Raw genomic sequence first — 15,029 nt, forward strand, 5'->3', positions numbered from 1 at the left:
TGACAAACACAGACACCAATCTGATAACTTCCTTCAAGTCAGGGTAGAGTGTAGGACATCAGCTTACTTCTTTCAGCAGCTCTCCCTTCTCCCTTTACTATGACACAAAGCACTCGTATACTTATCCATGCACGTCACCATCACCCCTTTAATTCCGACAACTAATCAGACAAATAGAGCTGCTTTGTTTCCTTCAGTCTCTCTCGCTCTCCGTCCAGGACACGTCTGTGTTCGTCAAACCGGTTCTGTTTTGGACACCATGGTTACCATAATTGGAGTTCAAAAGAAGGGGGAGTTTGTCATCTCGCAAAATGGATTCAAAGACAAAACAAAACAATGGCATTCAGCTAGGCAGAGCAGGCCAATGCACCATTTTCTAGACTAGTGTTTACCCAAGAACCAGTTTAAGCTTCAGTGTCCATCCATCCATTCATCCATTCATCCATTCATTTAGGAGGTTCTCCTCTCTGTTCTTTGTCTGCCAACACTCCCATTGAGAACTTGAGAAATGTCCCTGTTTAGCATCTACTTAGGCCCAAATTAGATAAAGTATGAGTCCCAAATGACACCTTATTCCCTATTAGGGTGCCATTTGGGACGCAAACAAAGGCAGACAAAGGCATGTTAGGCACATTACAAATTGTAGTGTCTGTGGGCTGTAGGTAGCTAAATGACTAACATGTAAATGTAGATGTAGCCTACTCTTGACATGGTAAATTACTACTGAAGACAATAAAAAACACCATCAACACCGTTTATTGGCCCTTGGAGGTCTCGGGACTCTCGGTCATATCTAGAAGAACCAGACATGGGAGTTAGAGCAAAGCATTCTGGGAATGTTTAAAGGGCCTCTGGTGAGGTAAAAACACTGCTTTGTCCGTTTTATAGAGTAAGCGGAAGACCGGTTAAACAACAGAGTGAGGTAGTCTAGCTCTAAAACAAACAAGATTAATTTACGTAGAACTGACAAAGAAACATCAAGATTTTCACCTCCCACAAGGCTCGAGGTATGGTGCTGGTTTCTCATATTTCATGTTCCAAATTCATTGTCTTTGGATAAGGTCATGGACTAGCAGAGTGCACCGTGACCCCAAAAGCTGCTTTAAATTAAAATCCATATTTCCAGATTACCAGATCAATTGCGTTTTTATGGAGCTATCCGTCTCTTACATGAAAGTACAACAGGAGGCATATAATATAATCAAAATATCGAAGATATCTATCTCTATGACGATATCCCGACAATCTGGCAGATATTGGAAGCCCGCTGCTTGTCAATGGGAAGCAGAAGTCTTTCTTGGTACAGTGTAAGCTACCAGTGTTCAGCATGTCAGTATGCTGCTACCAATAAAGCCAAGAATTTGGAGGAAGTGAAATCATGTGTCCTCATAAAATGGTCTGGGGCACTTCAAAAGGGCCTGAGTTGATTGTAACCATGTGGCACAGCCAGGGTCCAGACCAGACTATTCTATTGGAGGAAATGGAGGTCTCTCCCTCTCTCTCACACTCAATCACTCACTCACTCACTCACTCACTCACTCACTCACTCACTCACTCACTCACTCACTCAGCCGGACCAGCATGCACTGCTCCTGACACGCACCTGTTGAGGGGATCCTGTGTCGTTCACTTCCTGTCAGGACAATAAATAAGGCTTGAGGTGATGGAGGGGTCCAAGATGATTTGTTAACAAGATGTTCCTATAGGGGGCAGCATCTCTTTTAAAGGGTACAGTAACAGTTTAGGTCTAAAGCAGATACACTATGAGGAGAACAACCACTGAAGGAGCGCTCTTGACACACAAGGAATTGAATGTGCTATGAAGAGCCTCCACTCTGTGAGCCCATCCCATAACTCTCTCTCTCTCTTTCTCTCCTCTCTCTCTCTCCTTTTCTCTACCTCTCTTTCTCCAGAGCCCAGCGAATTAATGTTCAGGCAGTGTAAGCCTGGGTCACAGACGCCCTGCTCTTTCTCTGCTCACTCGGGGATGGACACAAACCCACAGTGCCATCCTCCCACAGCCAGGGAACAATCTGAGCTATGCACCTCTATAGACCATGGGGTCCTGCCATCTAGATCCCACCCACATACCCGTTAACGCACACATGCACTTTTTCTTAGGTTGGTCGATAGCTACTGTATGTGCGCTGTCAGTGTGGCCCAGTTGGGCAGCCATCTTGGATTCCTCTTCCAGGAGCCATGCTCCTGCCTAAAAATAGCCTGTTCCCTCAACCCATGGGGATTCCATGGTGCTCTGCAACATTCCAGGCAGGGTCCATCTGCGGGGCTGGCGTGGGTGGGCGATTAGAATACTCGGGTTACCACCACCACAGGGGTGTTTTCTGGTGGCCAACATGTTCGACCTTGGGATGTTGGCTATCGCAACCTCAACAAGGATTTAGATCCTCTAGATTAATCTCTGCAATCCATATTCTTTCATTTTGGAATGATTTATTCTAACATAGATATCGACATCAGGGAGCCACCCAAATCCAGAAAAGTCCAGAAAAGATGGCATGTGCAGCAGCTAGTATAGAGACAAGTGGCAGAGAGAGAGTGTTTCTGAGGGTGCAGAACTTATCTTCAGCAAACTTCAGCTTGTGATATCATGCAGATCAACAAAAATGATCACAATCAGATTTATAATGGAAAATGTATAATGTAAAAACTACAACTCAGTTTATGTGAGGTCTTACAACCTCCCCATTGGCCCATTCCAGAAAGGTTGTCACGAGAGCAATGCAGGCTCACAGATACACCTGTGCTGTCATGCCTGTCATGATCTGACATGCATTTGACCTATGACCTAGAACCTCAAGGTCAAATACTACAGAGAGCTTTGGTCTATGACCTTGCGGGGAAATTATCCCTAGAACTAATTCCTTTTAAAAGGTAGTTCATACTGGATCACCAGAGACAAAGCAAGAGTGAGATACAATGTGAAATAGATTGCCAAGAGGATGGGGTCTGTAGGAAAGAGTCTCATACAAATTCTTCTAAATCCAATATTTCTCAATATCAGTTTTGTTTCAGATCTTTTGATTCCCATCCAGGAAGTAAGATGATCATGCAACTCATATTGTATTTTGTACAGACAGACACCCTGCACATGGAAGATAAACTTTGACATTACTGTGATGTCATGTGTTGCTGCAACATCCCGCAGGTGTTTATAGAATGTAGGTTTGTTTTCTTCACGTGTGAAATTCTCATTTGGAAGGACGTCAATGTTGATGCCCTGAAGTCATTGATTTATAAGTGCCATTCCATCTCACTGTCTCTCTCTCTCTCTCACCTTCCCAAGTTCTCCCATGTCACCCCGCTCCTCCGCACACTCTACTGGCTTCCTGTCGAAGCTCGCATCCACTACAAGACCATGGTACTTGCCTACGGAGCAGCAAGAGGAACTGCCCCTCCCTACCTTCAAGCTATGCTCAAAACCTACACCTCAACCAGAGCACTCCGTTCTGCCACCTCTGGTCTCTTGGCCCTCCCACCTTACGGACCGGCAGCTCCCGCTCAGCCCAGTCCAAGCTCTTCTCTGTCCTGGCACCCCAATGGTGGAACCAGCTTCCCCTGAAGCTAAGACAGCAGAGTCTGTGCCCATCTTCCGAAAACATCTGAAACCCGACCTCTTCAAAGAGTCTCTTAAATAATCCCACAGCAACCCCCCTCGAGAAAAACGATTATGCATATTTTGTGGTCATAAAGTAAATTACGAAAATCGCTATTTAACAAACTAGCTGATCAGCTTACATTTAGCTTGCTATATGAGTGTTTGACATTTGTATGAATTGTAATTCATGTTGTTTAATTTTTTAGGGACTCCTGAGCAAACCATCAAACCAGGCTGTCATCTTGTGAAACCCAGTGGATGTAAATTGAATGTATAATTTTGTGAGCTTGCCTTGCTGTTCAAGAAGAAATATTTCAAAGTCAATCACGATGTGGAGCTACGTAGCCGGCCTGTGTATGGACCCTAAAACATTTGGTATAAAGTTTAGAACAGTGTTTTTAATTGTTCTAGCTACAATGCCTCCACTGGTAATGACTGAGTGAAGGAAATGCGACTCTTACATGTCAAGCTGCTATGGAATGAAAGTCTCTCTCTCTCTCTCCCTCCCTCACTCACTCACTCACTCACTCACTCACTCACTCACTCACTCACTCACTCACTCACTCACTCACTCCCCCCTCCCATGACTGAGCATGTAACATGGTTAATATAATTGATTAGGACAGCTGCAGCTCAGTATTTGAGGACGACACTCAAATAGGATCCTCTTTAAATGGTGGTTTACATCTGAGACGTGACAGAATCAACACTGTATGAGAGGCTTACGACATTAAAGCGTTACAGAGATATCAAAGCTTTGGCACACTGGGTTCAGATCAGTGCAATGTTGAAGGGGGATTCTTAGCCTACAGGCTATGTGTGACCAATACATGAGACCATTACTTAGAAATTTCCCTTCGGTGGCAAATTGTGCAGCCATGACATTCTGATTTAAAGTGTGTATGAAGTCAGTTGAATGTAAGGCAGACTATAACAGTGTGGTGCCGCTAGCCGGCTAGGACAAAGGTGAGGTGAGGAGAGGAGAGGAGAGGAGGATGAGAGAAGAGGAGAAATGATGCTCGTCTCAGCGTGGGTAATACAGGAACCATGTGACCTGATCACACAGCAGACACCATGACGCAGCATAAAATCAAAGCACAGACCTTGAGATGGTATTGGTGTGTGTGTGTGTGTGTGTGTGTGTGGGGGGGTCACTTGTGTGTGTAAATTGCCTGGCTGGGCACACACCTACTTTTGATTACTGCTTACGAGAGAGAGAGAGAGAGAGAGAGAGAGAGAGAGAGAACAGAGAGACAGAGAGAGGCCTATGTTTGTGCTAACTGTTTGTGTTTACCTGCTAGGAACAACAAAACCCTGAATAAACATTCAGAATAACATTTGCGTCAGTGTCTTTCAGCAGCACTGCTGGTGCAAAAACACTGGCATATGCCAGGCAGGTTTAACACCTAAGGAATATGGCTGCGTAACTATTTTAAGTGTACATCATTAAGTACATGTCATGTTTCCATTTGCCTCTACCTCTAGGATGAAGACAGTCCATTTAAAATGAACATGGAACCGGGTGTCAGGTTTTAGATCGGAAATATTAGACTGGCAGAATATTAAGATGTAACAGAAGGTGTAACCTCCGAGACAGGAGCCTGTGTCTGAATGCTAAAAGTGTCTTCCTGTCCTCATCTCATCTCCTCTCCTCTCCTCATCTCCTTTCCTCATCTCCTTTCCTCATCTTCTTTCCTCACCTCCTCCGAAATGTGTTGGTTTTTACTTTTAACAATAGAGAAGCTTTTCTATTTACTTCCACGGTGCTCCAAGAGTTGCTGAATCTCCTCTCTACTTCAGATTTGCACCTTGGTTGGAGGTGTTCCCTTCCTTCATCTCCTCGGATGAAAGCAAAGGCTGAGTGGGAGTCCAACATATAATGCTTTCACTTATGCTGCATTTTCAGATCCATACTTGCAGAAGGAGAGGATGTTAAGGGAAGGACATTTAAAACGTTAGCGATGCGCTTTGGGAAGGGAATAGGGGTGCAGGCCTGTCTGTTCCCCACGCACGCTGAGGGACAGACAGCAGGGTTTGTTTACAGGAGGAATGAAGGGCGTCACTGTGACTGCTAGAGCTAGCCAACCATTACATCACACCCAGCCTGGATACACTGCCTTTGTGTGTCTGTGAGTGTGTGTGTGTGTGTGTGTGTGTGTGTGTGTGTGTGTGTGTGTGTGTGTGTGTGTGTGTGTGTGTGTGTGTGTGTGTGTGTCAGCGGCTGCGTAGGTGTCGCCTATCCATCCCAAACAGCTTTCAATTGTGATCTTACTGACTGTCCACACCAACACGGTCCAACTGTCCATTTCCATTGACGGACCAAGACATAGCTGCCCCCTCTAAAGACGGCTTACCAGCTGCAGGGAAGATGCTTTTCTATCCGCTGAGGATTTCGTTTGGAGTCCCAATTTGTCACTACATATTATCAGAGAAGGAGGACATGGGTTGTAGGGGTTAAGACACCTGTTACGGAATCCCAGTGTGCATAATGCTGGTATACCACACACACCCATGCATGTGCATGTATACGTACGTTGTACACACACACCAAAAAAACATATCTCTTATCATAACAAAATAGCTCGTTTTCCAATTTGAGCCAGAATGGCCGTCTGTCATTGGTTCCATGCCCGAATGGCCAGCCAGGCAGGCATCTTGTGTCAGTCAGGCAGGTACCCAAAAGGACAGTGCTGCCTGACTGGGACTTTATGGGGCGTTGCAGCATGTAATTCTGGCACATTATTAGTCATACACCGAGATGTTGTTGTTTGTTAAAAAATTGGGCTAATGTCAATTTAATTGGGATTACATAATTCAAAAAAGCCCTGTTTTGTATTCAGTATCTGTAATGTAAAATATGTAAAATAATGGAATTATCTCTATTTGTCTTTAAAAGTAGTCCTAAGAGAATCTGTATGTCTTATTTGGCAGAATACCGCACAGGCAGATCTTATCTGTACAAAGACAAGTCAATGAACCAACCCTCAATTGCCTTTCAAGTTGACGCACAATGCGCTGAAGGCTACGGTCTACTGCCCATCGAGAAACGTCTTTGTCCCATTAGCGACTCGTGCTCTCTACAAAGCGAAAGGAAGGAAAAAAGTTACCAGTATTACCTTTTTCCTCTGGCATTGTTTCTCTGTCAGTGTCCCTTCTCAACTTTAATATATATCCGTTACAAACGAAGAACAGTATTTCTTATCCTAATATTCAACGTCTTTCTGTCGCTCTGCGGTGTTGTAGTACATCCTCCAAATGTCTCCCTTTCCGAGGAGTGTGGTTTGAAGGAGCGCAAAAACCGCGGCAGCGAGCGCTCTTCCTGGTATCTATGGAATGAACGGCAGCAGGTCATATGATTCCCGAAAGCCTCTCTCGGGTAGCTTACAAGCAGCCCAGGCTGAGTTATAGTTAAGGGATTGCAGCTATCTAATATAAATAGAATCTTCTGGCCCTAAAAAAACCACACCAACGCTCAGAAATCTCTCACAGGGCGTTTACCGCACCAGACCACTGCACAGAGGCGCGCGTCCATACGGATACACCTTCTCGTGTGTACACACTGGTTCCTTCCAGTTGAGAACATGCCAAAAACGAAGCTTTGCAAAAATAAAAACAACATAAAACCTGGCGTAAATGAATAAAATGTGTAATATCCTTGATAAAGTGTGTAACTTCCTCTTGAGCAAGTGCACACCATGTGAGAAAAAAACAACATGCAAAATGAATGTTATGAGAGCACTAGCTAGTACTTTTCCCCTCTCTAAGTGTTCTCAATAATTAAAGAGCCTGCAGTAGCATTAAAGTAAAGCGCATCTCATTGGAAATGAGGAAAAAAGGGTCCGGGGTGGAGAGGGAATCAAGTTTTTATTACTATTTAGGCTAGTCATCATCATCATTATTTCAAGTTATGTCATCAGAGCTTCTTATTATAGCAGCATAACTGTATCATACAGTGGATCCCAGTACAACTCTCATTTAGCCTACATCACTTTTCTGACATAATGTAGCCTGTTCATTCCATTTGGGATATGATAGTGCCTGGAAACCTGTATGGTTGGATGTATTGACTGTATCCATACTGTATGCCCCAAATCACTGCATAAAGACACATTGAGAAACGCCTAATACAGGACAACACTTCACGGTGACAGCCATTAGCATTTAAATATACTTCACAGTTTGAAACTCAAGCGTCTTTGAGGCACAGTAGAGCAGAGACCTATTGTATCAGCTAGATGTGTCTATCTGGGTGGCCAGTGGTTATGGGAATAGATCACATTTTATCATCAGCGCTCCATTCTGAAGGACACACATGAAAAGAAGTTGCCAGTTATGAAAGTCTGGAATATGAATAATGATATGACAGACTCTCTCTCTCTCTCTCTCTCTCTCTCTCTCTCTCTCTCTCTCTCTCTCTCTCTCTCTCTGTCTCTCTCTGTCTCTCTCTGTCTCTCTCTGTCTCTCTCTGTCTCTCTCTGTCTCTCTCTGTCTCTCTCTCTCTCTCTCTCTCTCTCTTAACGGTCAACCCTCAAACTTTGCACATTCCTTTCCACTGACATCTACCAACATACTGATGAACAATTCCAGATTGAAATGCTTCCAAGCCTGTTATTTGGGGTATGCGAATCTGAGCCGCCTCATTTGAGTCTTGTTAAAGTGTTGCAGAGTTCCTAAACTTCTATCATTGTACAGCGATACAGTAGTCAGCCTTTCAGCGCAGAGAGAGAGAGAGAGAGAGAGAGAGAGAGAGAGAGAGAGAGAGAGACAGAGAGAGAGAGAGAGAGAGAGAGACAGAGAGAGACAGAGAGACAGAGAGAGACAGAGAGAGACAGAGAGAGACAGAGACAGAGAGAGAGACAGAGAGAGAGAGAGAGAGACAGAGACAGAGAGAGACAGAGACAGAGACAGAGACAGAGACAGAGAGAGACAGAGAGAGAGACAGAGACAGAGACAGAGAGAGAGACATAGACAGAGAGAGAGAGAGAGAGAGAGACAGAGAGAGAGAGAGACAGAGACAGAGACAGAGAGAGAGAGAGAGAGAGTGAGAGAGACAGAGAGAGAGACAGAGACAGAGAGAGAGAGAGAGAGAGAGAGAGAGAGAGAGAGAGAGAGAGAGAGAGAGAGAGAGAGAGAGTGAGAGTGAGAGAGACAGAGAGAGACAGAGACAGAGAGAGAGAGAGAGAGAGAGAGAGAGAGACAGAGAGAGACAGAGACAGAGAGAGAGAGAGAGAGAGAGAGAGAGAGAGAGAGAGAGAGAGAGAGAGAGAGAGAGAGAGAGAGACAGAGACAGAGTCAGAGACAGAGACAGAGAGAGACAGAGACAGAGACAGAGAGAGACAGAGAGAGAGACAGAGACAGAGACAGAGAGAGAGACAGAGAGAGACAGAGACAGAGAGAGAGAGAAAGAGAGTGAGAGAGAGAGAGAGTGAGAGAGACAGAGAGAGACAGAGACAGAGACAGAGACAGAGACAGAGAGAGAGAGAGAGAGAGAGAGAGAGAGAGAGAGAGAGAGAGAGAGAGAGAGAGAGAGAGAGAGAGAGAGAGAGAGAGAGAGAGAGAGAGAGAGAGAGAGAGAGAGAGAGAGAGAGAGAGATAATACTCCATGTAGGCTGCTGAATAAACGCCCTCTCTTGTGTCAGAAAATAAGAAAGAGTGAGTGGTGCATGAGCAAGGCTAGCAAATGAATTACATCATTCATCACACATTCAACTTGTATCTGTATGAAGGCAATATATAGGCCATCTAAGGGTTTGCTTGTGATGCTTTTGTATTCAGAGCTCCAGGAAGCTATTCATCAAACTGAAGAGGACGACATGATCCAGGAGAGTCATCGTCATCTAATCGCCATCTGCTATCTGTAATACAGCAGTGATCAAACTACATCACAACGCTGGAGATGGCAACAACAACAGCGTGTACACAACACTGCCTTGCAGTGGCATAACATTGAGCACATTTGGTTGTCATCATTCCACACATTTGCATGCAATCTGTAGATCACATGGAAGCAATTATGTTGGCAATGCTCGCATGACATATACAAGCTATAACATTGAGATGAGGGGAGATAAGGGGGTTATTAAACATCCAACCCAAGGACAATAAGGCAAGCGCACACACACTAGGGTTCACCTAAAGCTAATGATGATGCTATTTTTTATAAAGGGAAATCCCATCGTGACCAAGGCCTCTTTTTCAAGGGAGCCCTGCATGTACACAAATCATACAACATGTACAAATACAACGCAATAAAAACATACAACGTTTAAAAGCAATTTAAGAAAATCAATCCCATCGCTCAACACAGAGGTCCTCCATCAACAACCTGAACTGCCCTAGAGGTAACAGAGCATCAATGTGCAGAGAGCTCTGCAGATCAATCTATCATTCTATTGGATCAGATCCTTCTAGCAGGCCTCTACAGTACAACAATGGCTACTTCCACAACCCTACCCATGTAGTCTCATTAGGCTGGAGTCCAGTCATTCAGACACTGATGATCATAACATGTTCGGACTCAAGGCCCTTAAAGGGCCAGGTTCTCACATTCCAGTACTGTAGTACAGAAAAGCATTGCATAATTTAAGTTATATATTTATCCTATTGATTATTTCTGTAGGTGAAATAACTAACAAGCTAATTAATGATCTGCTATACAGCACTATTAATCTCACAAGAATCTCTTTTCCCTGTCATTGTTGTGCTGAGACGGCTATATGGAGAACGTAACAACGTAGGAGAAACAGAAGGAGGAGAGGAGGGAATCATAGTGTCGGTCCTGAGAGAGTAGTTTATGTAGGCCTTTAATTCTAGTCTTCTGTGTGACTCAGCAGACACCATTTGTAAGTGTGTTTCGAGGACAACACTGGATCTTCACTGCAAATGAACCAGCAATGAAAAAGCCAAGTCTTCTCTCTGTCTGACACCGCACTTTCAAAATGGCTCAGCAACACTATGTTAGGGTGTCTAGCAGCTGTCCCACGGCGTACCTCATCAAACAAGACATTATAACATGATTAAAGGCTGTTTTTTTGTTTTAAAGGCTGATAATGACATACATGATATGAAAATGTCTCTGACGTGTACTTTTGACCATATTCTACAAGGACTTTGTGTTTCTTATGTTGTGCTTTTGGCCCTCTAACGATAGACAGGGGACCTTTGGTCAACGACAATAAGGTTGTCCAGCGTCTGGGCTGATTCAATTAGAAACTCTTCCAATAACCTCCATAGATAGCGTTACCAAATACGAACACCTGAAGGACACCTCTTTAGGACTGCTAGGAGAGCTGGAGGTAGTAGTTCAATAGCCACAATCCAATTCCAACCTGTATTTCTGACCAGAGAGAGTGATAGCATCCCATTACAATACAATGGTTTTTTTTGTACTCAAAATCCTTTTTCTCAGAGTCTGCCCAATCCTGGTCCTGGAGGGCCGAAACGCATCTGGTTTTTGTTTCTACTTGGTAGTTAATTGCATTCACCTGGTGTCCCAGGTCTGAATTAGTCTCTGATTAGAAGGAGAGAATGAAAACCAGAAGTGTTTCGGCCCTCCAGGACCAGGATTGGGCAGCCTTGGTCTAAATCAGGAATGGGTAACTGTAGTCCTCGGGATGGGGTGATGTCACACTTTTTGCCCATCCATAGCAAACACAGCTGATTAAACTAATTGCATTCTAAACTGAAGATCATGATTAGTTGATTATTGGAGCCAGGTGTGTTAGCTGGGGCTGGGGCAAAAGTGTGACCAATCAGGCCTCTGAGGACTGGAGTTGCCCATCCCTTATCTAAATAGATGAAAGATGGTGCTGGACGCAAAGAAGCAAAGAGTCTGTTGCAGAGGAATAATTCATAGGTTTCTATCCAATTAGCGACAGATTTTCATGTGAATATTCTAGAAAAATGCACATTTTCCCACCAGTGGTGTGTTTCCACCAAACGGACTTGTTACGGCTAAAAACCAGTGTGTGATGACGTAGTGCACACAAAATCTACTTTTTCACTTAAGTTTTCATGTACCGAATAAAAATCTAAAGTTCAATGCGTTTCCATCGCATTTTCAACTCTACCGATAGTTTTGTCACAAAAACTGTTGCATTAAATAGCAAATATGGCTACTATGGTCTTGGCACGTGCGCTCTAGCCAACAGCTAGCAGATACAGTGTGGGTAGGCTAGTCTACATGATGAGATTATTATGGATAAGAGAGAGAATCTTTTTATTTGCAAACGGCAGTCAAGCATCGATCATCATGTCACCAGAATAAGACCCTTGATATTTATTGGAAAGGAGCATCAAGCTCATCACCTTGCACTTTCCCCACCCTGTGAAGTTCATCATAACTTATTATCTGTAGCATAATAAACTGCATGCTTTCCCGAGTCGTAGTGGGAGGCCCACACACCATATCATCGTGTGCCTCCAAGTTTACTTCAATATGATAGCTATTATATCAATATTTGCACATAAAAGCATTTCCCCCGCCATTTCTCGCATAATTAAGTTTACACACACAAACAAATCCCACCATGTCGAACAAACTAATTATCTGTCAGCATTTTTTTTTTAATACTGAAACTTTGTGTTTCCATTTATTTTATACGCTATGACTTTACTCGCATAAAAACTGTGGATGGAAACGTGGTTAGTGTCTATCTTTCCCCCATCTCCCCTCTCTCCTCCCCTCTCTCTCTCCTCTCCCCTCTCTCTCCTCCCCTCTCTCTCTCCTCCCCTCTCTCCTCCTCCCCTCTCTTCTCTCCTCCCCTCTCTTCTCCTCCCCTCTCTTCTCCTCCCCTCTCTCTCTCCTCCCCTCTCTTCTCTTCTCCTCCCCTCTCTTCTCTCCTCCCCTCTCTTCTCCCCCCTCTCTCTCTCCTCCCCTCTCTTCTCTTCTCCTCCCCTCTCTTCTCTCCTCCCTTCTCCTCCCCTCTCTTCTCCTCCCCTCTCTTCTCCTCCCCTCTCTTCTCTTCTCCTCCCCTCTCTTCTCCTCTCCTCTCTCCTCCCCTCTCTCTTCTCTTCTCCTCCCCTCTCTTCTCTTCTCCTCCCCTCTCTTCTCCTCTCTCTCTCCTTCCCTCGCTTCTCCCCCCTCTCTCCTCCCCTCTCTTCTCTTCTCCTCCCCTCTCTTCTCTTCTCTCCTCCCCTCTCTTCTCTTCTCCTCCCCTCTCTTCTCCTCTCGCCCTCTCCTCTCTTCTCTTCTCCTCCCCTCTCTTCTCTCCTCCCCTCTCTCTCTCTATACTCAGAGTAGTTTCAGGGGTCCAGACAGATTTGTGGAGGCTGCAGAAGGCTGTTGTCAGACTAATCAGTCATCCTGTACATGGTTTATTAGCATTGGAGAGAGTGAGAGAGAGAGAGAGAGAGAGAGAGAGAGAGAGAGAGAGAGAGAGAGGGAGAGGGGGCGAACAGAAAGACAGAAAGACAGAGAGACAGAGAGCGAGACAGAGAGAGACAGATAGGGAGAGGCATAGATAGTTTCCTAGATCTGCTGGGCAGATACTGGGTGATTCATCATCATAGTGAATGTGACCTGAAGAATAGAGGGAAGGAGGGAGGGAAGATGGAGGATGGAGGGAGCTGTATAGAGAGCAGGAAGAGGAGGAGCAGGAAGAGAAAGAATGGACTGCAGCCTAATTAGAAAGAGGAAAGAACTGCGTTGTGTATAGAAAAGAATGAGCTGTGGAGTGCATAGAAAGAGGAAGATGGAAAGAACACAGCGCTGGTATGGAGTCATTTTTAGAATGCCATACAATAGGAGTATTGTTCACTAAGGGCCAGAGAACTCTTTCTCTATCCGTCCTCTACCCTTCACCTTGACCTTTCACCTACTGTAACCTCAGCTGATTAGGATGCAAAATCACGGCCAGGATTAATCAGTGCTTTCCCACTGGGGTAATTCATATGACACACTGGGCAGCTGGGGTTATAAAACATGCTGTTAATGGAGGAATACATGAAAACCACAGTATTAAAATGTGACAGGCGTGAGCAATTACCATAAAAAGCCCACTTCAAAGGATCCAGGCGGTGATATATCCCCATATAATTCATGGGAATGTTGGGATTTAGGGATACTGGGACGGGAGACGGGGGACGGAGGAAGGGAGACGGGGGACGGGAGACGGGGGACGGGGGACGGGAGACGGTGGACGGGGGATAGATGAGTACCAATCCCACAAGAGGTACCAAACACACACATAATGTGAGCCCCAGAGAGAAGGTGTGTATGACAGTGTGTGTGGTGTGTATGACAGTGTGTGTGGTGTGTATGACAGTGTGTGTGGTGTGTATGACAGTGTGTGTGGTGTGTATGACAGTGTGTGTGGTGTGTATGACAGTGTGTGTGGTGTGTATGACAGTGTGTGTGGTGTGTATGACTGTGTGTGTGTGGTGTGTATGATAGTGTGTGTGGTGTGTATGACAGTGTGTGTGGTGTGGATGACAGTGTGTGTGTGGTGTGTATGACAGTGTGTGTGGTGTGTATGACAGTGTGTTTGGTGTGGATAACAGTGTGTGTGTGGTGTGTATGACAGTGTGTGTGGTGTGTATGACAGTGTGTGTGGTGTGTATGATAGTGTGTGTGGTGTGTATGACAGTGTGTGTGGTGTGGATGACAGTGTGTGTGTGGTGTGTATGACAGTGTGTGTGGTGTGTATGACAGTGTGTGTTTGTGTGTGGTGTGTATGACAGTGTGTGTGTGTGTGTGGTGTGTATGACAGTGTGTGTGTGGTGTGTATGACAGTGTGTGTAGTGTGTATGACAGTGTGTGTGGTGTGTATGACAGTGTGTGTGGTGTGTATGACAGTGTGTGTGGTGTGGATAACAGTGTGTGTGTGGTGTGTATGACAGTGTGTGTGGTGTGTATGACAGTGTGTGTGGTGTGTTTGTGTGTGGTGTGTATGACAGTGTGTGTGGTGTGTATGATAGTGTGTGTGGTGTGGATGACAGTGTGTGTGGTGTGTTTGTGTGTGGTGTGTATGACAGTGTGTGTGGTGTGTTTGTGTGTGGTGTGTATGACAGTGTGTGTGGTGTGTATGACAGTGTGTGTGGTGTGTATGACAGTGTGTGTGGTGTGTTTGTGTGTGGTGTGCGAGTGCGTGTGTATGCGTGTGTGCGTGAAGTTCACCTAGAACAGATGCTGATATGTAGGGAGATGTGAGTGGAGAGGGGTGAGTGGGGAGGGGTGAGTGGAGAGGGGTGAGGGGAGAGGGGTGAGTGGGGAGGGGTGAGTGGAGAGGGGTGAGTGAAGAGGGGTGAGTGGGGAGGGGTGAGTGGGGAGGGGGTGAGTGAAGAGGGGTGAGTGGGGAGGGGTGAGTGGGGAGGGGTGAGTGGGGGAGGGGGTGAGTGAAGAGGGGTGAGTGGGGAGGGGGTGAGTGGGGAGGGGTGAGTGAAGAGGGGTGAGTGGGGAGGGGGTGAGTGGGGA

General features: G+C 45.4%; 1 protein-coding gene across 11 annotated transcripts in view; it reads right to left on the reverse strand.

The window, feature by feature from the left end:
* LOC121571087 (actin-binding LIM protein 2) overlaps positions 1-15,029 on the reverse strand; it is a 110,427-nt gene that overhangs the window by 74,242 nt on the left and 21,156 nt on the right. For 5 of the 11 annotated variants that reach the window (XM_041882354.2, XM_041882359.2, XM_041882351.2 and 2 more), the window contains exon 1: positions 6,733-7,199. The exons of 1 other annotated variant lie outside the window; for it this stretch is intronic. In XM_041882354.2, coding sequence (XP_041738288.1) covers positions 6,733-6,748 — 16 coding nt within the window. In that variant the 5' untranslated portion in view covers positions 6,749-7,199. Of the gene's footprint in view, positions 1-6,732; positions 7,201-15,029 lie in introns of those variants that run through there. 5 more of the 11 variants (XM_041882353.2, XM_041882352.2, XM_041882357.2 and 2 more) reach the window with 5 other exon arrangements.

The sequence above is a fragment of the Coregonus clupeaformis genome, chromosome 8, assembly GCF_020615455.1.
Source record: "Coregonus clupeaformis isolate EN_2021a chromosome 8, ASM2061545v1, whole genome shotgun sequence".
NCBI classification, from domain to species: domain Eukaryota; kingdom Metazoa; phylum Chordata; class Actinopteri; order Salmoniformes; family Salmonidae; genus Coregonus; species Coregonus clupeaformis.